We start from the raw sequence: 25,513 nt of genomic DNA, 5'->3' as shown, positions 1-25,513 counted from the left end.
CATATACCATATATTCAACACAAAAAACAGTTGTTGACAAAGATCCTACTTTCAATGCATGGACCCTCTTCATATGATTAATATGTGAAGGAAGCTTTTGATAATTGCAGCTTAGGTAATTTCAAATAGGAATGTGAAGAGATGAAATTATTCAGGGAAGGATAGCAGCAGGCACAACAACTTAACTGAAAGGAACTGAAAGTAGAGGCTATAATTCTCCAGTCCATGCTAAGCAATCTGTATAACCAGTGTTTCATTTTCCCTTATATGCTGCATGGATAGGTAGATGTTGTTTCATTCATAGAACTGCATTTATGGAAGGTCCCCCCCTTTTTTTCTAAAGGAAGAAGATGTTGTTTATAGAAGATGCTATTAATAGAAATAGGATGATAGCCAACTAAGTCATACTTGAAGCAGATCCATTAAAATCAATGGACTTAGAATTTTATTGATTTCAGCGGCCATTCTCTGATTAATGTTATATATCACCCATAGATTATAAGACACAAATAATAGGCTTCAGCCAGCTCAAACAAAAGGTGATGGGCAGTCTGTCAGTCTTTTCAGAGTATTGAGAAAATGTGCATGGGCCACAGCGATTCATAAATAGGATCTGAATTATTCACATTCTGTGGCAAGCTCTGAGAGCAAGTTAACGCAAAATGTTCTCTGTCTATAATGCCTGTGAATTCTTCCCCTGCATATTTTATTGATATTTGTGTTCTGTTTGGTTTTGGCATGGACCTTTCTTTATGTAGCTTTACTGGGAGATTGGCTGCTTTAACTGGTTTCCTTTAGTATTAATTGCAACCTTAATACTGTGGTCTTTCAATAAATAAATTCCCTCATTAAAAACAGGGTAGCTGTGGTATTGTTGTTTCGATGTCACAGAAGCTAACCCTCTTATTGGAAGTGATTCCTGGCCGTTCTAAGTGCTTAATTGATCAACTTGATGGATTTCACCATGACTTGAAGGCCACAGAAAAAGAAAGAAGGGGGCAGCGTGAGAAAAGGGATGAATGGCTTTATGACAGACTTCTAGAAGCTGGAGAGAAATGGGAAAATCAAGAGATTTTTGAAGTAGCTAGATCCATTCAATTTTGCCAATATAGTCAGGTATAAGTGGAGACAGAGAATATAAAATTAATAGCTAAGTGGATCCATGAGCAGAAACCTCTGTAAAAGTAGTGGTGCAGTGGAATAAAATTTCAGATTGCATGGGAAAGATATAACAAAGTTTAATTGATAACCGGGAAGATTTCCCAGCCGAGTGCAAAGTGTTAGCATTAATCTTTGAAGCTGCAAATGTCTTCTAGCCAGGTTACCTGAAGGAGCATCCTCTCCTGTACATACCTACATAACAGCCCTTTCTCCATGCATAATGAGCTGAGACAGGCACTTTCTAGGGAGAGGACATTCTTGAAAGTGGTATTCAAATTAGTGATGGCACCTCGCCAGTGATGTTTGATACTGTGCTTATTTGTTTATTTTTATTACATTTCTTAATTGCTTTCTACAAAAAAAATCACTAATTGACTTAACAATATAAAACACAACCAGTCAAAATCAGTTAAACTTTTTTTTTGTGGGGGAGGCTTTTTTGATCTTCCTCTGCCCCAGCAACACTCAAGTCCAGACTGAACTATGTTAGGGGTGTTTTAGAACTTCGAGTGTCTGTGCTGGGTTTTAAAACCTATACTGTATTAGAAGGATTTCATGCGGTTTCTGTTGGCTTTTATGTGTTTATTTGTAGTGATTTCATTGCTTAGTTTAGTTTTTGTTTTTGGTTTCCTTTTTAAAAAATGACAACACTGTCCAGTTGAAGAACATTGTGGACAGGTGGTTAGTGAATAACTGCTTTTATCCTGCATTTTTATGTTCTGAGCCACTTTGAAACCTACAAATGAAGCGCAGTACATTAAACAAACAAATCTCTTATAGTACTACTTAGCAGAAGCAGCTCACCAAGTGGAGCAAAGTAACTATGCTAATTTACTAGCTGGATGGGTCACTGTTGCTTACCAATATGGGGAGGGGGCTGTGGAAGGGGGTAGTGTGGATGTCAGTGAAATACAAACACTCCAGAAGAGCCAATCCAGCACTCCTCCCAGAGCTGTATTATCTCCATGTTCTCTCATCCTTTAGCCCTCCAAGTAATTTGTACTTCACTTATAAATTGATAATGGGCTTGGAGACAAATTTAGGAAAGAGACTGTGAAAATTCAACATGTGAACATTATGAGGCTGGCTTCTAAGAGTGTGTGTGTGTGTGTGTGTGAGAGAGAGAGAGAGAGAGAGAGAGAGGAGGGAAAAGAGATGATAGTTTGTAAGAAACCCTCAACATTTTAATGGTGCTCTCCCTGTAGAACATCCTTCCATCAGATGTCAAGGAGATAAAGAACTACACAACTTTTAGAAGACATCCCTGTATTGGGAAGTTTTTAATGTCTGACATTTTACTATGTTTTCATACGTACTAGAACTGCCCAGAGTGGCTTAGGAAATGGGTTTTGTACCAGATGGGTGGGGTGCAAATAATAAAGTTGTTGTTAATGCAAAGGCTAGTACAGGCATAGGCAAACTCAGCCCTCCAGATGCTTTGGGACTACAACTCTCATCATCCCTTACCACTGGTCCTGCTAGCTAGGGATGATGGGAGTTGTAGTCCCAAAACGTCTGGAGGGGGTCGAGTTTGCCTATGCCTGGGCTAGTACTTAAACTATATTTCACGAAAGTCAAGGGGTAATTTTCATTTTATCTGTTTTCAATTTAATTGTAGCCTATCAAATCCCATGTGCAAGCAAGGGCATGAAAAAGCTGAAATTAATGAGCCATTTTGCAATGATAGGTCCATTCAGAGTTTCATATCTGGATTTCCAAAAATATATTCTAAAATTACTGTTTTTCTCAAAGTTCTCCATACATTATAATATGGGTGCAATAAGCAACACTTTATTAATCAGATAAGGCACTTTTTCATCTTCCTGTTTTCTTTCCTCCTTACCTCCCTCTGTATCAAGTTCTCATACAGCATATAAGAATAAAACCAGCAAAAGGCATTCATAAAAACACCATTAGAAACATCAATAAATACTGATGTTTTTAGCTTGTGGGTCTCCTGTCTCTTCCTCATTGTAAAGCTAATTTGACTCTGAATTACTGTCATGAGAAGGATTTGCTGGTGAGTCTTTTCAATAGGGTTTGCTGGTGTGTTGTGTTAAACAGGAACCAATTCAGCTCCCCAGAAAAAAACTAAAATACTAAAAGTACTAAACAGGTGTATTCGTTATCTGTCAACATTTCACATAAATATGTACAATTAAAAAGTTTATCCGATTTAATTGATGTCTAACAGTTTGATGTTTCTAATCAACATGCACCAGCATTTTGTCATATCAGAGTCTGCAGTATAATATTTCATATCTCCTGTGCCAAGATAAAGTAAAACTTCATAGATTTTTTTTTTAATCTCTTGACAGTCATCTTTCTAAATACTCCTTAAATTAAATACAGACAAAGCTATTGCTGTAGGCATGCTTAACTTACTTCTTAATAGCCTGGTACAGTTTGCAAGGTAACACTTTGGCATCATCAGTCATTAGAGATGTAATGATTTTCCGATAGTTAATGAGGGTTCCCAAATAAATGTTTCCATTTGCCATCTCAGCATTGTAGGTGATATTTTTCCATGGCAGAATAATCTTTATGTCTAATTCCACAAGTAAGGAGTCTGATCATAGTTTAATTTCTCTGCAAACATTGCTTGGCAATCAATAAAGCGGTGTCAAAGAACTTTGATTGAATAGGAGCTTGAGATAACATTCTCCATAATATGCATTATGGAGGGGAAGATATTTAATTTCATGATTCAGAAGAAAGCCTGCAAATTGAGCACAGTAAAAGAAATTCTAATAAATCAATACAATTATATTATGTAAATAAGATTGCATCATTAATACGCTGGGGAACATGCAATTCTCATGAAGAATGGTTATACTACACCCTATAATTAACTTATTATGTCTGAAGTTATTGGCAATATGGCATAATATATATATAGTAGGATGCAAGTGAGAGTCTATGGCCAGGGCCCTCTGGAAGTTACTGGACTCCCAACTCCCATCAGCCCTTGCCAGAATGGCTAGTGGTTAGAACTGATGGAAGTTGTCCAGGTTCCCTACCCCTCAGGATTCCTATCCTTCCTCTGAATATTTTTGTCTTGATTTACAGTCTGTATGATTAGTAGATAAATGCTAACTTTTAGGGACACCACATTCATGTCTCCAATAAGAACAGTGCATCCATTCCTTTCAGATATTTGATAATAGTGTTCATAGTATTCTTTACATAGTGTTTTTTTATAGAAATGTAGGATATATGAGTGATAAGTGTTCATATACAGGTGATTTGCTTGTGCTCACAGTGGCTTGTATAGCATCCATACTGCTGCCCTGCTGCTTAGTGGCTAAATCACAGCCTGGAACAATAACATAGTTTTGTATGCAGTTATTGTCCACTGAATTTTGCATTTCACCCTTTCTATTGGAATATAGAAACTGCTTTCTTTCTGTTTTACTTGTCTATGCATTGCAATGAAATGGTTTGCTTAGGAATCAGAATGACTCTAAGCGTGAATGCACATGTAACCTTTTTGTACTTTCTTATCTTTTTTTGAAGTGGAAGACATTTTTAATGGGAGCGGGGGGGGGGGGGAGAGAAACCTAGCAACTTTGAACAATGCCCCTGCAGGTACATAACTGATATTAGCTGTGACAATACAATAAAGTAATAAAGAAACTCAATAATTACAATCTTTAGTATATCATGCCTGTGAGAGGACAAGGAGAAGCTATAAGATATGTGGTGGCACAGAAATAAATGGAAGCCATGATGCTATAATACGTTTTTAAAAAATAAAATTAGAAACCCTTGCTTGTTACACTTTCTAAGTAAGTTTGTACATACTCATGGTCTCCTAAATAATAACCAGTCTAGATTGCTTAGATGATTGGAAGCTTCCAGTTGGTATATTTTCTGTGGTGACTAGCACAAGTATTTTCTGTTGATTAGTCCAAGCAACATACTAGAGCAGGCTTCCTCAACCTCAGCCCTCCAGATGTTTTTGGCCTACAACTCCCATGACCCCTAGCTAGCAGGACCAGTGGTCAGGGATGATGGGAATTGTAGTCTCAAAATATCTGGAGGGCCTAGGCTGAGGAAGGCTGTACTAGAGATCTGTGGACTGTCCCCTTCCAAAATTATCTGAAACCCCATGTCATGTATGCAGACGTCCATTTTCTCCCTTGCAGCCCTAGCAAATACATTGTGGGGTACACAATGAGCTGCAGGGAGGAGGACAGGAAGGGGAAGTCCTTTGGGTGAGTAAAAGTCTGTCCTGCTTGCATTGAAAATCATCCATAGTAAGAAATTCTAGTTCTAGGATTGCTTTTTTTACCAGGCATGGTTTACCTTTCTTTCAGAAAGAAAGAGGACCTCTGTAAAAGCAAAAACTTACATGTCAGCCAATATCAATCTAGCGATAGATATTTCTTGGCCAATGTGGTTCCCATTACTGAAGGACAAGAACACTAAGAGGTCTGCCTAAGTTGACATGAATATTGATTTCCCTCTCTCTTCACAGAAATCACCACTCAGTAAACCCACTTTGATTAATGGGTCAGCAGCTAGTTTATCCAGATGTTCAAATGTTCATCATAACATGTGGCCCATAGAAATCTATTGCTGGATAAAAAGTGCAGATAACTAGAAGATTAATATTAGCAAAGATATTGATCATTTTAAAGCAATGTCTGAGGATTTGGTTTGTTTGCATCTGTAAATATCTTGCCCCGATACTGCCTTTGACTGGAGGTAGATTTTTATCAGTTCAGTTTTATTAGGATGCAACAATGATGCAGAAGGGTTTTGTAAGAATATTTTCTGGATTTGTTTTTTACTGCATTTTGTAGAGCTTCACAATATAAAATCCAAGCACCTAAAGTTCACATTTGCTGTCTCTTTGCATACAAAGCAATGTGCAACATCTGACACACACAAAAATGCTGAGAGGAATCCCCCCCCCCCCAATTCTAATTAAATATTACTAATTAAACATAAAGTGATGCTTCTTTTTATGGAAGGCAAATTTGGGCAGAAAGAGCACTATTAGTCACAAATAAACATGTATGTGTCAGTGCAGTAAGCAGGAGGCTATATTGAGCAGTGAAAATGCAGAGCTGAACTCTCCTCTGTGCCAGACAAAAGTCTTTCACGTGTTGAAAAGTAAGAAGAGCTGTTACTTAGCTGGGTGATGAAAACTGAAAAGTTACCGCTATCTGGAAGTGATAACCCTGCTACTGTTTGCACTAGTAGATGGCCTTCCGTTTCTGGAAACAGTGAAAAGCCCTTTCAGTTGGGGTACAACAAACACCTTGACAAGTTACTATTGTACTAGCATGTTCTGCGCAGACCTACACATGTTTGTTCACATTTCTAGGCTAAGTGTATTTGCTTGCAGGTTGTAATTGGAGGCTGCTGACCACCTGCTGACCACACACACAGTCTGTGACAGTCTGCAAGGCACAAAAGATTGCTAAACGAGCTGTTAACAGCACAAGCTGCCCTAGTGCACATGAGAAAACAGCCACAGATTCACAGAACTGTAGAATTGGAAGAGACCCCGCGGGTCATCCAGCCCAACCTCCTATAATGCAGGAATCTCAACTTAATTGTACATGTACATCCAGCCTCTGCTTAAGAACCTTCAAGGAAGCAGAGTCCACCACCTCCCATGGAAGTCTTTCCCACTGTCACACAGCTCTTACTGTCAGAAAGTTCTTTCTGATGATTAGTCTCAATTTCCTTTATGGTAACTTGAATCTATTGGTTCAGGTCCTAGCTTCTAGAGTAGGAGAAAACAAGTTTGCTCCATCTTCCACCTGACAGCCCTTTAGATATTTAAAGATTGCTATCATATCTCCTCTTAGTCTCTTCTTTACCAGGCTTAACATACCCAGCTCCTTCAATCATTGAACTTAAGTGTTAGTTTCCAAACCCTTGATTATCTTGGTCACCTTCCTCTACACATGTTCCAGCTTGTCAATATCACGATTGTGGTGCCCAGAACTGGATGCAGTACTCCAGGTGTGGTCTAACCAAGGCAGAATAGAGTGGTACTATTACTTCCCTTGACTGGGACACTATACTGTTGATGTGCCCAGGACAGAATCCTGAGGGGATGAGTAACCATCAGTGAGCACTCTACATTGAAAGTCCTGAACTGTGAGGTAGCAGTGAAGGAACCTGTGGTGACAGACAGGGAAGGCTTGTTGTTGTTGTTGGCATCTGTCTGTCTTGGGAGACACTGAAAGAGTGCGCCTTTGGGGGGTAATCTGACTGAACACTAAGCACTGGATGAAATGCATACAAAACATGAAAATGGTTGTAAGTGTAATATCAAATCAATAAAAATAACTTTGAATAATCTATACCTTGCTTTTTATTGAAACATCATTGTCATTCAGGTGTATCCTCACAGAGGTAAATTACATGCCTCAGTAAAAAATGTGAACTTTGGTAAAATATGCCCTGTGCTTCTTTGCTTTTTGTTTATGAACAGCTACTACAGCACCATCATGCAGTTCATGAAATTTCATACATCGCAAAGGATATCACAGACCATCGGGCCTTTGGATATGTGTGCGGAAAGGAAGGGAATCATAGATTTGTGGCAATAAAAACAGCCCAGGCAGTAAGTATCAAGATTATTGTCATTTTCTGCAGTTTAACTCAGTTTGATAGCTCTGTCTAGAACAGTGCTGCTTTGAAAGGGCAGGCTGTAAGCATTGTTTATGCAGTATATAATGCTGTCAGAAGTGCATGCATAAATGTTCCGAGATGGCAGTTTAGCAATACTAGTCCTGGAAAGAAAGAAATACAATTCACCCTTCTCAATTTTTTTCTTGATGTATTCCTTCTAATTAGTAATTATTTTCCTTTCTAATTAAACTGGAAACACTAGCTGAATACAAATAAGTTTACTTAGGGTCCTAGACTCATTTAGATAGAAAACGATGGAAAACAAATAGCTACTTAGCATAGTCTACTCTCATTTCATTGTATTAGAAACCACTAATAAATATAAGCAATGCCTTTTATGCTCATAATTATAATTACCATTAATCTGCAAATATAATTAGCTTATATAGAAATGAACCTTTGCCTAGTTAAAGTTTGCAGCTAGACCAATATAAACAAGGTATTTAATTCAATGAGAAAGGGTGTGTTTTGGAGTGTTTTAAAATGCCTAAGGCTGCCATCCTAAGAACTCAATTTGAATAACCAAGTTAAGCTAGAGTAGTGTAGATTTAGTCACATTGACTTCAGGCACAGGCTAGACATTGTTATGAAAATTCCAATATGGCTGTGGAAGTCTATCTTCAGTAACTTTTGACTTGTAGATTTAACCCAGGATTTAACTCATTTCCACAAAACTTTAATTGGTGTCTGCCATTAAGTAGGAACAAATGGACTTAAATATACAATTTCCACCCTGAGATGGAACCTGAGATGAACCTGTGGTTCATTTTGGAATTGGTTTGGCTGGTATGAGATTTGTTGGCAAGCATTTGGAAAAAGCTCACCTGAGAACTCTCTTTCATCTCATAATGTTGCTACATGCACATTATGATATTGTTCCCCTGTCACTTAGCAACTGCACCTTGGTTCAATCCTCCAGCAGTTTTCCCACAGCACTAGCCATGACAGAGAGTTGCTTTGAAGTTCACTCACTCTGTGCACCCAAATACATGCACATAGGAACAAGAGAGGGATTTGGATATAGATAGGGAGCAACAATCACATAAAGCATTCTCAAGAAGCCATCAAGAGAATTGACCTCACTTCAATTGGGTTGACCGGTCATGTAATTCCAGGAAACAATGATAGTTTCATTAGCAGTGAGAAAATTAAAATTAGATAACATGTGCATGCATCAACAAAGCAGCTGGCTTTGTAGGTCACATAATTTCACATTGATCAATGACAATGACACTGAGAATAAAGGGCTAACGTTAAAGGACTTCTGCCCAGGTGCTTACAAATCAGCTGGTCTTGTCTTGACATGGCCTAATGATCATTAACAAAGCAAGAGCAGAACCTCTTAATGTTTGAAGCCAGAGAAGAACTTCCAGCAGAAATGTTGTCAAGTTTGCATTACAGCCAAACATTACAAACTATACAAATTCATTATATGGATCAGATGATTTCATACTTCAGTACTAACACTAATTTCAATGTAATAACTTAAATGGTTTACTCACAAGTAAGAGTATAAGAATCCATTGATGCATCTAAATGAATCCATTATACCGTTACTAAATAAAATTGTTTTTAAGACCATCTGTTTCATTAAGAAAGGTCACATTTTGTTTGCTAGTCTTCTTTCCCATATTATTGAAATACTCTTAATTTGTTTTATGTAGGCGGAGCCTGTAATTCTGGATTTACGAGACCTCTTTCAACTCATTTATGAATTGAAACAAAGGGAAGAGCTGGAAAAAAAGGCACAAAAAGATAAACAGTGTGAACAAGCAGTGTATCAGGTATCTAATTATTTTTTAATAGAAGTGTACACTGATGAAGTGACAAAGCAACTACTGAGAATTTGGGACTGTTGTGCTAAGACATCCTAGGAACAAAATAAAACTGATCCTTTGCCACAGAAATCAGGAAGTTTGAATCATGCAAACTTATGCTCTTACCTGTACCATTAATTGGGTGGGTCTTATGCTGCTGAGCACTGGTAACTGGTTACTAGTTTCAGTGGATAGAAGGTTTACAGGTTCCACTGCTGTCTGTGAATATTGCTGTTATCAGCAGTGCCATAATACAATTTGGCAGTGATTGAGAATAACAAAGCTGAGCACAGTAGACATACGAAATGGTTGCATGAATATTTAATTTGTGATATTTAAAACTGGAAGAATTTCAGAGTATTCCTTCTTAATGTGCGCCTTCATATATGCAATGCAAGGTTGAGTAGACATCTAGCCCTCCTTTACTGAACAATGTGCAATATCTTTCCTCAATATTTGGTTCTTGTACACCTGCTGTTCACTTTCTTTCCTTTTTGTCTCTTCTACTTTCTTTGCGATAGACAATTTTGGAGGAAGATGTAGAAGATCCTGTTTACCAGGTAATTTCTGAAGCTTTATAAAAACAGAGTTTCAGAAATAGTTAAGGATGTGATTAAGCTTTTAAGCTGAGTGACAGTGCTAAAAAAAGAAATATAATTTAGGTGTCTAATAAGTCAGCTATAAAAATTATAAAATATCTTCAAAACACTGATTTATAGGTAGTATTCTTAATACTAAATTCTGAATGTATTATAGTAATGCTGCAATCTTTTAGTACCCGGGAGGACATTCTGAGGCCATGGGATTTTTAAGATCTGCCTTCTTGGAGAAGGCAATCAAACTTATATGCGTCTTCAGTGAAGCTATGGAAGGGTCTGTAGCAGTTGTCCCACTGACAGTAGAGATGGGGCACTGGGGGTGGCATGCTGCAAGCAGCAGTGGATCAAGCCCTCCAATCCTCAAAAAAACACTCCAGGAATGGGAGAGAAACTATGCTAGCCCTGAAAGTTGTGCATTTCATTCTCTTCCATCAGAATAAATGAGATACACACGGGGAGAATAAAGGGAAAAAATCAATGAGCCAAGAAGGCCATAGGAAAAGGCTATGCCTTTGGTGCTCCTTTTCAGGCTGCTTCATAAAACAGAGTTTCATTTTAGGAAGCAGAGCCACTGGTGCTGGGAGTGCCCTTGCAAATAGGCTAGCTGCATTTTATGAAGCGGTTTGAATGCAAACCGCTTCAAAAAGGTACAAGCAAGACTCCTCAGCTGCAGCCGATTCTACTGGGGCTTCTTTTCAGTGTTGCTTAGCTGATAAGCCATGACAAGGAGCCCCACTTGCAAAAAGAAAAACCCAGATGCTCACTTTAAACTTCCCATTGTTCTGTTGTGACCTTACGACACCTGTGTGGGGCAGGTGGCCGTGGGTTGTGGGGCATAGCCACACTGAGACCAGTGCTCTGAGCCAGATTTCCCTGCCACTAATTTAAGAAGGTGACAATGATAGTCAACTTTTTGTTTCATGCAAATTGCATTTCCTTTAATAAATTTCACCGTCAAAAATAAACACTTGTTCATAACTGATCTTGTTGACTATGGAACCGCCCAGAGACCTCCAGGTATAGGGCGGCATATAAATTCAATAATAAATAATAATAATGTTATGTACTCAAATATAGTGTAAAAATTAGCCCCCTATTGGAAACTCGAAGATGAAATTTAACTCATTGCACTTGCTAATTCTCCCTCCTTCCCTCAAACAGATTAAAAGTGCCCTCAGCAGCCCAGGGCCTTCTTTATGATCCCACAGAAGTCCACAGTAAAAATTCCCAGTAGCTGCTGTGGGAACAGAATTGAGCCTTTGGTTGTATCTCCGTTGGGAAAACAGCAGGAAACTTGTCAAATGACAATTAGCAAAGTTCCATTTCTCCTTTATTTCTCTTCCATAAAAGAAGGTTGCATGATATGCCTTTCAGCAAAAGTCAATTGCTCCTAAGCCAGCCTGTACTTTGAACCTGCTTCTTTACTGCTTGTCTATGGTTATTTCTTCTGAAGTTCCAAATTGCCTTTTTTCTTTTCTGATTCATCTTTGACCTTTCCTCCTTTGCTGCTGATGTAATAGTACATTGTGTTTGAGGCTGGACATGAGCCAATCCGTGAGCCTGAAACAGAAGAAAACATTTATCAGGTATAGAATTGCTCCATCTGTGTTCTCATTGCCTCCAGCAGTCAGTCAAGCACATTCCATAGACCAAAGTTCCTTTTAAGCATTTTCATCTATCCCAATGACATGTGTACCATTTCATACTCATGCAAGTACAGATATAATTTGTATGGTGTGATTTCTCTAATAACTTGTTTCTTTTTTATCCCCCTCAGCCTTTTTTATGTTGGTATATATTATTTATATTGCCTTGAAAGCTTTACCCTGAATATTGTGTATAACATAGAAAAAAGTTTTAGTTTAATTTGTGTTGGACACATTGGTGTTAACTTATTGTGTATAGAATACATACTTTTCAGCTCTACACTAAGTATTCTCCCCATTAACAAATCTATATTTGAGTGGTATAAAGTAGCTCATTGTCAGCCCTCTCAAAGAAGCACAGTAATTGGCTGAAAACCAAGCTTTGACTTGTATTGTGACTCACAACTGTAAACTACCCCTTGCTGCTTCTGATATGGTGCAGGGTGTTGCTTGGTGAGATGTTGTGTCTAGATCACTCATTACCTTCCAAAATGTACAAGACCATTAGCATGAGCATTGGGAAGCACTAAATTACTGTTTTAAAAGGTGAAATTGATCAACTGTTACAAATGTGGATCTGAAACTGATATTTTAACCAGTAGATGCTCAAAGCCTAGATATATATTGTAAATTAAAATTAAATGCTTGTAGAAGTTTTAGCTCATTTCTGAAGGATATATATTTTGATGGTTTGTTTACTTCAATTGGCTGTTTGGCAGGAGTGCCAGTTGGATAAATGGGTATCTTTCCAGAGAGCTGGGCCTGTTGGGGAAACCCATATGACCATGATCTCAGAAATGGGGATTATGGTGTACCTGTGTTCTGAGGACTGTCTCTGACTATGGTAATCTGTCTGTTTCACTACAATAAGAAAGTATCAGTTTTGCACAAGTGCAGGATCATGCATAGCACTCTTCAAGCTAGCAACTACACCTCTCAATATTTGTATGTTTACCTTAATCCTAACTACATTTTTATTTATTACTACAGGTTCCTACTAGCCAAAAGAAGGAAGGTGTTTATGATGTGCCAAAAAGTCAACCTGTAAGTGTAAGTATATGCCATTCAAAGCAGGAGTAACAAGTTTTCAAAGTTCTTCAACACTCACAGGTTTGTCTTCCTATATACATAAAAATATAATGCTGTTCATTGTGCAGCCTCCATTGCAGGTTTTGTAGTGCCGTATCAAAGTGCTGGGTTTCCATGAATAAAAACCCAAGAGGCCCAAGGGAAAGTGAGCTTTTGTAGTTTCATGGGGTGGGAAGAAAAAGCTCTATGAGTTGCTGTGCGGAGAATCACAGGGAGGTTGGCGAGCAGACTAATGCAGGTCCTCGTGTGGCAGAGTCACCATAGCAGGTTTCTAATGCATCTAGATCACTTTGGTAGCTCACACTCTAGGGAAAACAAAGACAATTTACATATCCATACACTAAAATTTCGCATTGTCCTCCACTACTTTATATACTGCATTGGAGCAAACACTAAACATCGGAAAATGGGGGGGTGAAGTCGATGACAGATCACAAAGCCAAGAGCCAAGCCTAAAAGTACCCCAGAGGGAGAATGTCCCCCTGTCAGGTCTACCTCCAAGGCTGGCTCCGTATCCTGGGAACAAGGACTTAGCTACAGCATTGCTAAGAAGCAAAACAGATCAGTAATTCTCCATTAGTGTGCAAAGAACAGGATTTTGCTCTCCTCTCACCTGTGTACAAGAGCACAAAGAAGAGTAGGCAGGTATCCAGCAATTCTACAAATTAAAAATAATAAAGCACACATTAAAACCAATATCTTATTCAACCACTCATTGGTTTTAATGTTCTCTCTTTTATACACAGCCCTCTTTGTCTTTAAGACAGTTGCCTTCACCCCCCCCCCCCAATTTATTGCTTTCTCTATTAGACAGCGCTCTAAAATTCAATTTCTGTGCCTGTATTACCCAGTGTGCCTCTATCTGATTTAGATATCCATGGACACTTACTTTATTAATAGTAAACCTTGCTCACATGAATGTCTAAATGACTTTGGCTAAATGACTTTAACAACAGAGAAGTGTTTCCTTATTCTCTCCTCTTTCTAATTCACTGTACTGCGGCTGATGTAAGACAGTTCATTTTCATTTTGGGGAAAGCAGCCTTGGCAAGGCTATTTTCCTGTTCTCCTGCTGCATATGGACATCATAATTAATCTGCTGGGTAGAAATTGGAGGGTGAAAATAAATTGTGTATAACAGCTACACACATTTGTTTTCTGCAAAATTAATTTGGTGTCTCTGCTGAGTATGAATGCTGGACCACATTATGCCTTTCCTTCCTTCCTTCCTTCCTTCCTTCCTTCCTTCCTTCCTTCCTTCCTTCCTTCCTTCCTTCCTTCCTATTTTGATATTGATGTTGACCAGTCCCCCCTGCCACTTTTGGACAGAACTTCCCACTTAATCTTTTGGGAATGTGTGTGAGCAAAGTCAAAGTAAAGCAGCCTTTTCCAAATTGCAGATCTTCCATGCCTTGTGTGGCTCCCCAATGCTGCAGTTTTCTCAGCATGTGAAAATGAAGCTTGCTGAAATACAAGCTTCTTAATGAGCTCTTTTTCTTATAATTTTTTCCCCAAAGCCTTCCCATTATGCACACATGTCAGGTTCTGCTTGTCATGGTGTTCTTAGCAACAGGAGGCAAACCGTAAATACCCTTCACTAAGCCTGTCACTCAAGTCACAATAAAACCTAATCTTCCCATCAACATGTCCAAACTATCTGTTTACAATTTTATGAAGGCTTTCAAACAACTCATCACAGTGCTATATAAAGATGTATCCCTACCGCATTTCCACAATCCCCCATTGCCTGCCATTGATTAGTCATGTATCCCTGGGCAGAGTAGGTGTCATCTGTTTGCAAATCAGGATATTAGGACTCAACCCACATCAGTTATGATTTGAATGGGTGTAGGTTTTTGGAAAGATTTATTCCACCTAAGCTGTGTTTCTGTCGCATTCTTTTATAGCAGTAGTTGAAGTAATAGTAGTTATTCACACTTGCTGAAATATACAAATATATGTGCATGGATGTATGTAGGTGTACAAGTGGTTACTCAGAGCTACAAGTCACAAAAATATTTTTACTAATGCAAATACGAAAGCCAATTTGGATACTAAAGATCCTGGAGGAAAACTCACTATGTCTAGCAAGTCAGTAATTCCATGGATTCTCCTTAGTATCCGATGACTCACAGTAATCAGATGAAGGTTTGTGAATGTCAAGGTTGGCAATGAAATATACTGAATCTCTCTTTGTATCTCCTATTAGAAGTTCAGCAAGGAATAGTGGTGCTCTGAACACTAATGATAATCTGGTCATGGTTAACACATGAGCTTCACACATTTTGAGCTTAAATTGGGACCAATAGCAACAATCTGTTCATGTTTAACTTCTAAACATCCCAAATTTTAATGTTACATTTGTTTGCTTGGTTGCAAAAGACTAGTCAGGATTGCTTATACACAAAGATGCACTTAGATCCAGTGATGTCTTCTCACTTGTGCAGTGGAAATCTGTCTGGGCAACAGTGGGTCCCCATCCAGAGTTTCCAGGGCAGTTCTTTTGGAGGGTGGGGGGCATGCATAGGACTGCAGGATGAAGAAGGAAAAGCAGACACTCTGTTGCATGAGCAGGCACCACTCACACTATTTTGAGATTTCCCCTATATGTATAATTCAGAGCAGATCATTAAATTTAATCTCATACCTGCTTTTAGTAAGTAAGACTAACCCTTAACTACTCTCTTAGCATTTGGGTCAAAATCCAACAGAAGCTTTCTTGCATAAGCCCCGTTGAAATTAATGAATGGAAGCTTCTGCTGGATTATGGCCTACAAAATGTTTAAGTAGATTTAACCAGTGAAATTTAAGTTTAAACCATAGTTCTGAAAACTTATCCAGGTCTAGATTTCTGTATTCACTGGATATTCAACTCTTAAATCCATGTTTTCAAATACGAAACTGACTGAAAATGCCAGTAGTTTGTAGGTGCAAAACTATAGAGGTTTTTAAGAGACCAGGAGAATTTGGTTTTCCCAAGCAAAAAAGAAAGTGATCTACTTGTAAAGGATTTTTTTTATTAGTTTATTTAAAATAAAGATGGTGTTGGGGGAGTGTAGACGTGTCACCCAGCAAGAGACAGAATGAACCCCATGTTACAGATGCACTTGTAGGGCTAGAATCATAGTTTATTTATTTGTCTTGATATTAGTACCATTTGTCAGGGGAACTCTGGTGATCATTAATGGCAAAGCTTGAGTAGCAAAGGTGAAAAGTGTTTGTCTCAGTGCAGAAATTGCACCATTGTAGCAGAAGCGTTTGTAAGCAGTCAACATGCAGCTGCTGCTGTCGTCTTTGCAACCGATGTTATCAACTTTGTGTCATGCTCTATATGTTTTCATAGAATGTTGTTAGGTTGTATCTACCAATGCACATATCACTGTATGTTGTGTGCATTTGACGAGCCTTCCTGCCCTGTCGTATTATTAAATGCACCTTGGTATGTTTTTCTTGTACCTTGGATTCAAAAGCAGTATCCAGATGGCATTCGGGGGAGCATCTGCAGGCACTGCCCTCCAGCAATGTGTGCAGCTTGCTTAAGCAAGGCAGGAGACCTATTTCCACAATTCCATCTAGACATTTATAATCACATTAATGTTGCATTTATTTTTTCCTTGAGCATATATAGTATTTGCTAGATGGCAGTTGTGAGATGAAGATGTCTTTATGAATGAAATACTTCTCAGCTATAGAAATTGCACTGGAAACATTAATATTTCTTACATAATATGTTCCTTCACTGAATTTCTAGGTCACATTAAGTTTTGATTTTCAAGTTTTGCTCCTTCAAAGCAAAAATTACCTTTGTCTTCACATTTCTATCTTACAAATAAGAACAAATAGTGAAGATTGGGGTAGTGACAAATATAGCATGAATACATTGGTGGCATAGGGTAAATCTGAATTCATGTTTCAGAACAGGAGAACTCATCACTGCTGTCCTGTGTTTATTGTGATGTGCAAATCCTCTTCAACTTTCTGCTTGGGACATCAATATGCTGTCAGTGTGTTTCAACAATAAATCCTTCTCCCTCACTTAATACTTTTGCAAAGTGCAGGAATATCAAGGCTATAAATGCCACAATATTGCAAACTAAAAAATGAAAAATGTTGACATCAGTTATCAAGATGCATAGTCACATCTCCTGGAGCAATTATATTACTGATTAGTGTAATGTTTCCTATTGGAATGATCCACCAATTATTCCTCTCCTGGTTCTAAATGAATTCCTGTCCTTTAATCCTCACCAATTTAGGGTGTGTGAAGAGGGCACATGTCCAAACATCATATAGCAATCCAGGGAAGCCTGCTTTTAGACCAAGGGAGAAAACAAAGGTACTGCAAAATCCCAGCTATGTTGCAATTGCTGAGTAGTGCAACACTACCAGTAGCAGCAAGTCAAAAAGAAGAGGCCCCCAGACCAGGAAAAAAAACATCATTGAAAAAAGACACTTTGTCAGTAAGACTTTTTCTGACATTTTTAATTAAGAAAATTATGTCTGTTACTGTTACATTATTCTCTTTAAATTAATTCATATTATTCTCAAATTACTGCTCCTGCCTCTAATTCATAGAGCACCTGCACCTGTCTCTGAAAGCAAGCATCTTTCCTCTATTAATATTCCAAAAACATAATAAAAGTTGTAACTTTATCAAAATTCTCCTTGAAAATGTACAGTTTGTTTTTTATGCTAATTTGTTTCAACCAGTTCCCATACCACCAGAAAAGTGATGAAGGGTGCTTTCCGGCCATCTCAAAAAGCTAGCTCAAAAGCATGCTGCAAACAGAGGTGTAGGGAAGTGATGCAGAGCATCTGTAGCAGAGGAAGTATGCTTTTCCCTCTTGGAAAACTGTGTACTGCTGTGTGCATAAACTCCTTTAAAACTAACAGATGCCACATTACAGGGAAGCAAACATTTCTCCCACTGTCTGCACATGGCCTGAAACATTGCTGATATCACAAAGAATGGGGAGAGCCTGTTACTGCCTTCACATATTGGCCCAGCACTGATGGAATAGTTTTTGTCTCCTTTTGCTAAGGGGGTTCTAGAAAAAAACATTACCAAGAGAGCCTTTTCTTCCTTCCTTTTTGAGGGGGCTTAATCTTAAATCACTGTGTTTAGCTATAATTCACATGATCTCCCATCCCGCCAAGCATGTTCACTCAGAAATTTTATACCTTCAGCTCTTCAGTAGAGAACACTGGTACTTTCTTAAATAGCCTCTCTTGTTTTTGTGAGTTGCAAACTATTACAGGATTTGAAAATGAGTTTTCCTGCCAGTTTAGGAAACATTTGTCAGTTTAATGCAAGATAAAATGTATTCTTATTAAGTTAAGTCTAAGGAATTAAATAGAGAATTTCCCTTTATTTTATCCTGAAAAAGCATAAGATAACAAGGTCTGGCAAAATCTTAAATGTGAGGAAAATGTTATGCCAATGTTTCATAAAATGTAATACATCCTCTCAATTTAAATATGGCATTTCTGAATCTCAAAGTGGTATTCTGCTTGTTTTAACTCCAGCTCTTTAGAATATTTTCTTTCTTTCTTTCTGAAAATTGAAAAAAAAAAATCTGCAAGCTGTTAGCTTCTTCTGAACTTGAGCTAATTTGTCAGATACAAGTTTTAGCTGCCTTTAAAATTAAATCTTTAGATCACCAGATATTAATATAGTAGTGATATAGGTATGTCCTAGAATTGGGATCTGCCACGTATATGATTGCCACATCCTATCATGATGTTCTCCCATGCAAATTTACTTGTATGTAAGTGTGTTGTTCTGGTCTTCAATCATTCCTATTCAGTGGGGATTTTGCTGGAGAACTTCCTATTAAATGGCACCTATGGTGAATTATAATTATGAATTAATTGTTTGCTTGTTTCTGCCACCAATGAAAGCTGTAGATCAGAGAAGCCTGTCTGTGTAATGTGGGTGGGTGGGAGCGCACCTAGTTGGTGAGAAGCCAACCTACATATTATTTGCTGTCCCAAAGGACACATGGTTCTCTGCATAAGACTAACTGACAGATAGTGTGTTCTAATGTAATTGCACTCTTTGGCTAGGTTTGACAAGGTGATCCATTTGAATGGCCATCCATTTGAAGTAACCATTGAATGGTTACAGTCCCCTTCTCTCTCACTTATACCTTCTCAAATATTTGAGGAAGTCCACAACAAAAAAATGCTTAACTTACCCATTGAAAATGTGTTAATAGGTTACACAACAATTTTACCCCAGACTACACAACATATACAGATTTGGGATGAAATGGAGCAAATGCAGTGTACATGGAGATCTCAGTTTGTGCAGGGAAAATTTTCCTTGACTTCTAAGGCTACAGAAATGATCTACATGCACCATGAGAATCGCCATCTGCAGAGACTGGGTTGTTTTGTTTTTTTGTTTCTTTAATTGATGAGGACGGAAAGGTTCTGCATGTGGGATTTTGGATCATGCCACTATAATGGGAAAATAAGTACTGTAATCAAGTTGATTCCTGTAATGAACAGTCTATAGAAACCCGGAGGAAACTCTTCAGGGATCGTTTTTTAATTTTAATGTTTTCAAACAAAACAGCTGAAGTCCTCTCCCCCCCCCCCGCCACCCTTTACATTATTGGATAGATTGGAAGCACCTCTTTTGATGTTAGTTTAGATGCCACGAAAGATGTTGGCCACATGGAGGAGGCCATGGCATGACTTGTTCCCATGCTAGCATTGCTCAGGAAAAAAATATGGCACTGGAAGGAGCTCAAATGACCTAGATCTGTTGATTTTGTAGTGGCATAGCAAAAGACTGCAGTTATGCTATTCAGGTCATATCAAAGTAGAGCAAAAATATTACTTTTATTAGTAAAATGTCTAGACTCCTTCCAGCCTGTACCTGAGGAAGCTGCAGTTATTTACCTCATAGTGGAAACTCAGGAGGAATCTCTGTTAACCTATAGAAATGACTCTGCTCCAGGGCATCTAGCAGAAGGTAAACAAAAGAAAAAGATAATGATGGTGATAATGATGGTGATAATTAATTATTTCACCTCAGTAAAGTGTCTGAAAGCAGCACAATTGTCTTATTCCTCAATATTTTCTCCTTACCTCAGGCACCAGTGACCCAACCTGCATTTACTGGTCCCCTCTCTCATCAAATCCCACTTTAGTTAAATAGGCAAAGAGTTCCCTGCTCCCTCTCTCATCAAATTCTAAGGTCTTGCAAAACAAAAATGGATCCTTCCCAGCAGCATTACCAAAGAAGGGCAAGTTTTACTGTGGGTGCAACCTGTAAAGTGAGAGGACATATTCATTCTCCATAACATACCGTATTTTTTGCACCATAGGGCGCACCGGACCATAGGGCGCACCCAGTTTTTTGGGGGGGAAATAAAGGGGAAAAAATTATTTTCCCCCCAGGCGCAGGGCTGGGGCGGGGGAAGCTCGAGCTTCCCCTGACCCCAGCCCCCAAACAGGCAGCTCTCTGCAAGCCGTGGGAGCGCTCCCGCTGCTTGCGGAGAGGTCCGCGAAGCCTGGGCGCGCTGAGCTCAGCGCGCGCAGGCTTCAACATGCAGGCAAGTCTCCGCAAGCAGCGGGAGCCCACCGCTGGGCTCCCGCTGCTTGAGGAGAGGTGTGCGAAGCCTGGAGAGCGTGAGGGGTCGGTGCGCACCGACCCCTCTCACTCTCCAGGCTTCAGCGAAAGCCTGCATTCGCACCATAGGACGCACACACATTTCCCCTTCATTTTTGGAGGGGAAAAAGTGCGTCCTATGGTGCGAAAAATACGGTAAATCCTGGGGTCTACTAGTCCATGTTGAATATAAATTACACTGGCAAGCATGCTGTGTCTGCTCTCATGGACATGAATAATGTGGCTCAACTTTGTAAGAGGCATGTCTATGCTTGCATATTTATATGTATGTATTTGCAGTATGACTACCCTTTCTTGTTAACCAAGGAACTGTTTCTAGGAGGAGGAAAAAACAAGCTTCCATTCTTGAAATCTCTAAACACGTAATTAACAATACCATATAACTTGAACATTTACAGCAAGCATTACACTTTTGTTTTGGATTTGAGTTTTTTTCATATTTGCATAATGTTCTGTGTAATGAGATCCATAGAACTAGGGGTCAATAATTAAGCAGGCCACCTCTTGACTAAAGTGGTATAAAGGGTAGGCAAAGGTGTGTGGTGTGGTGTGGTGTGGTGTGGTGTGTGTGTGTGTGTGTGTGTGTGTGTGTGTGTGTGTGCTGGGCTTATTCCAGCAAGGCAGAAGAAGGAAGAGATGTGCTTTTCCTATGCTATGCTACTATATTTCCTGTTTTAAGGATGTGTCAGGATTGTGAGGATTCTGAAGCATCTCATGACACACCTCCAACATTGGAAGGCCACTGGCTGCAGATGCCTTTCCACAACAGATGTGTTTCCACCATTGGAAAGTAAGATCTGACAAATCCTATATTCCTTGGGCATAGTCCCCAAGGGACTATAGGCTTGCAGCCTGGAAGTTTGTTCTTGCTTGTTTCCAAATACCCTTCATAAAAACCAGAGTGTGTTTCCTCTAAAATGCCTGCATTTTAACATGTTTTCAGCTGATTTCAGAGTATTATCCCCACCTTACCTTGTAGCTTAGCCTGCATTTGTATTTTACCCATTTAAATAAGCTTGATACCTTATTCACTCACATTATCGGGCCAAATACAGATAAATTGGCTACAACCAAGTCAAAAGTTATGCCATGCCTAAGTGCTGCTAAAATGTATACAGTGGTACCTCAGGTTACATACGCTTCAGGTTACATATGCTTCAGGTTACAGACTCCGCTAACCCTGAAATAGTTCTTCAGGTTAAGAACTTTGCTTCAGGATGAGAACAGAAATCGTGCTCCGGCGGTGTGGCGGTAGCGGGAGGCCCCATTAGCTAAAGTGCTGCTTCAGGTTAAGAACAGTTTCAGGTTAAGTACAGACCTCCGGAACAAATTAAGTACCGTATTTTTCACCCCATAGGACGCACTTTTTCCCCTCCAAAAATGAATGGGAAATGTGTGTGCGTCCTATGGGGTGAATGCAGGCTTTCGCTGAAGCCTGGAGAGTGAGAGGGGTCGGTGCTCTCCAGGCTTCGCGTAGATCTCTGCAAGCCATGGGAGCCCGGCATTGGGCTCCCGCGCCTTGCAGAAAGTTGCCTGTTCTGGGGGCTGGGGTCAGGGGTCAGGGGAAGCTCGGGCTTCCCCTGCCCCAGCCCCACACCTGGGGGGGGGAAAATAATTTCCCCCCCTTTATTTCCCCCCAAAAAAACTAGGTGCGCCTTATGGGACGGTGCATCCTATAGCGTGAAAAATACGGTACTTAACCCGAGGTACCACTGTAATGGTAGGACTGTAGCCTAACAATCCTATAGTCACTTTTATTTTTTTTTAAAAAATAAGCTATATAAAATTATGATAAGGTAGCATTTCATGAGGTGCACATAAATGCCTAGATGAGTCAAACAGCCTTAGGGAATTAAGTCAGGAAAGACATTACAAAGATTTCTGGGTGCTTGTTGTGTTGTTGAAAATCATACTATTTAATGAGATTCCCATTTAAAGGTAAACAAACACATCAGAGAGGAGTTTTGAATTAACTTGACTACAAAAATCAAGTTGAGTAGAACAAACTTAAATGGCTCAATACACATTATCTGAGGAAGTTCTTCTTTTGAAGCTAGTCAACAAGTGAGGTGGAATGCTTAATGTTCCTTGAATGAATTGTGTTCAACGTTGAAAGATTTTAATGCGAACACTTGCTTATAAATACATTAAGCTACAATTTGAAAATAATTAGCAGTGGCTAGCTGACCTAACCTAGACATTCATCTGGAAGTGATGAATTTGAAAACTGTGTGAGGAATACAAAGAAAACTAAGAACAAGATAACACGCTTCACTCATAACACTCACTGCACTAATGAGAACTTTCTAAGCAGTCCTCACCAACCTATGTTCAGAAGTAACAACAAACTGTGGTTAAAGCAAGCCAAGATTCATAAACCAGCTCCAAACTATGGATTCAGTTCCTACTTTGTGGGCCTTGAAGCAAAGCATAGTGATACTGTTTGGGTTTAGCCATTAACACAAGCAAAAGTTAAGCCATAATAAACATCTTAAATATTCTAAACAAAAATAAAAAGTAATATTTACAATATATAATGGAAATGGGTCCAGAGGACACCCAAGACTAATTTCACTTAAATGTGAAATTGCTGGCCTTCAATGAAGAAAAGGAAAAAAGTGCAATTTGTCCCTAAGCTCATCTGTGCCGGAGAAAGTAGCCAATGTAAGACCAATTTTTACAAAGAGGTCAGGTGGCGATGGGGTTTTCTGGGAAATTACAATCTGGTTAGATTAATGTCTGTTCCAGGAAAGCTGGTGGAAAGCATTATTAATGCTAGAATTACCAAGCAAGCCGATGAAGAAGCCTTGCTGAAGAACAACCAGCATGGCTTCTGCAAGTCTAACTATCCTTTTAGGATTTGTTGAGAGTGTCACTAAGCATATGGATAGGGGAGATCCAGTAGTCACAGTGTACTTGTACTTTCAAAAGCCTTACAACATTTGGGGCTATTTAGTTTAGAGAAAAGGAAAGGGGGGAACAAGATACAGGTGTAGAAAACTATGCATTGTGTGAAGAAAGTGGCTGGAGAAAATTTTGTCTGTCATAATATTAGAACCCAGGGTCAACTAATGAAGCTAAATGTTGGAAGATTCAGAACAGACAAGAGGAAGTATTTTTTCATGCAGCGCATAGCCGCCAAAATTCAATGGCTTAAAAAAGGATTAGACAAATTATTGGAAAATAAGGCTATCAGCAGCTACTGGCTGTGTTCCACGTCCATTGTTGAGGGGAGTATACCTCTGGATATTAGTTGCTGGGAATGCTGTTGGTCTCATGTCCTGCTTGTGGTCTTCTCCAAGGCATCTAGTAAGAAGCTGTGAGAAGACAATGCTGGACTAAATGAGCCACTGGCCTAAGCCAGCAGAGCACTTCTTCAGGCAGTTTCAAATCAAACACACACACATACCAATGTGGGAGTCCCCTGGCAGCTCAGGCATGATTTACAATAGAGACTAGACAGCCTTGTTCTCAGCTTCCAGAGCTTGCATTTTTGAAATGTGTCAGTTTTGAGAAGGCTTTTTAATAATGCATTATTGAGATGAGAGACAAAGCAATTAACTACTTTATTAGATTTTTGAAGCAGCATCTCTATCCATTAGGTCAAGACAGTGATATTTTTTATGATTTGCTCAAACGTTTCCTGCTGCAAAGATTTTAAGAATTAAAAACTTCATTAATTGCTTAATAAACTATTCTAAGGCTTGGAGGCCTCCCACAGAGCATTTGCTAATATTAACAGTGGGTGCACAAAGGAGACTTAATGCCAGGAATAAATGATTCCTGAGAATTCATTCCTAGGAGGTTTGCAGACCTAAATATATTGGGCAAAATTCATTAGAAATCTATTCTATACAAGCTCCGTTAGACTCAGACATGCTCAAAAGGCAGATTGTAAAATAAGGCACAAATATGATAGAATATCATGGAAAAACAAGCACCAGATTAGCAGCAGGAGGAATTCAAAAAGAGAATGGCTATTTGGAATTGAAATGTACCAATTGCCTAAACTGTTTGATTTGTCTGTCAAATATGAAGGTGAAGAATCCAAGACCCGGGATTTTATCTAATGCTAGCCCTGCTTAGAGGGACGCAGGTGGCGCTGTGGGTTAAAGCCTCAGCGCCTAGGACTTGCCGATCGAAAGGTCGGCGGTTCGAATCCCTGCGGCGGGGTGCGCTCCCGCTGCTCGGTCCCAGCGCCTGCCAACCTAGCAGTTCGAAAGCACCTCCGGGTGCAAGTAGATAAATAGGGACCGCTTACCAGCGGGAAGGTAAACGGCGTTTCCGTGTGCGGCTCTGGCTCGCCAGAGCAGCAATGTCACGCTGGCCACGTGACCCGGAGGTGTCTCCGGACAGCGCTGGCCCCTGGCCTCTTAAGTGAGATGGGCGCACAACCCCAGAGTCTGTCAAGACTGGCCCGTACGGGCAGGGGTACCTTTACCTTTACTTTTAGCCCTGCTTAGACCCATTGAACTTAATGAACTTAAGTTAGTTGTATCCATTAACTTCAGTTGGTCTATTAGATGAGTAGGATTAGTATGGGATACAACCTCACCTCTTACTCCCTCCACTCCTTTCTGTGTGTGTGTGTGTGTCTGTTTCTCAATGAACATAGCTCAGGTAGACTCTACATTGTATCCTGTTGTTTCACTACCCTCCTACAAATTTTTATTTAAAAAAACAAATATGATTTTGTCTTTTCCCTTCCACCAAGTGACAAATGCCGTGGCAATGGAGAGGCTTACAAAACCCAGATGTCTTTTAATTTAAACATCAGGTTGAAACATTTGCAACCTCTCTTTCTGTATGCCAACAGGAGGAGATACAACAGTTGTTGAAAGGCTTAATACCTTCCTGGTAGGAGGGTTTTTGCTATTCCCCCTACCCCTTCAGGCAACTTGC

At 39.4% G+C, this 25,513-nt stretch overlaps 1 protein-coding gene across 6 annotated transcripts in view; it reads left to right on the top strand.

Annotated features, from left to right (window-relative positions):
- DAB1 (DAB adaptor protein 1) overlaps nt 1–25,513 on the top strand; it is a 666,637-nt gene that overhangs the window by 613,610 nt on the left and 27,514 nt on the right. For all 6 annotated transcript variants that reach the window (XM_079982111.1, XM_079982112.1, XM_079982114.1 and 3 more), the window contains 5 exons: nt 7,619–7,750; nt 9,483–9,602; nt 10,157–10,195; nt 11,755–11,820; nt 12,871–12,930. In XM_079982111.1, coding sequence (XP_079838237.1) covers nt 7,619–7,750; nt 9,483–9,602; nt 10,157–10,195; nt 11,755–11,820; nt 12,871–12,930 — 417 coding nt within the window. The remainder of the gene's footprint in view (nt 1–7,618; nt 7,751–9,482; nt 9,603–10,156; nt 10,196–11,754; nt 11,821–12,870; nt 12,931–25,513) is intronic.

Source organism: Podarcis cretensis (genome assembly GCF_951804945.1).
Source record: "Podarcis cretensis genome assembly, chromosome: 6".
Taxonomy (NCBI): domain Eukaryota; kingdom Metazoa; phylum Chordata; class Lepidosauria; order Squamata; family Lacertidae; genus Podarcis; species Podarcis cretensis.
This window is presented reverse-complemented; position numbering and strand designations above follow the sequence as displayed.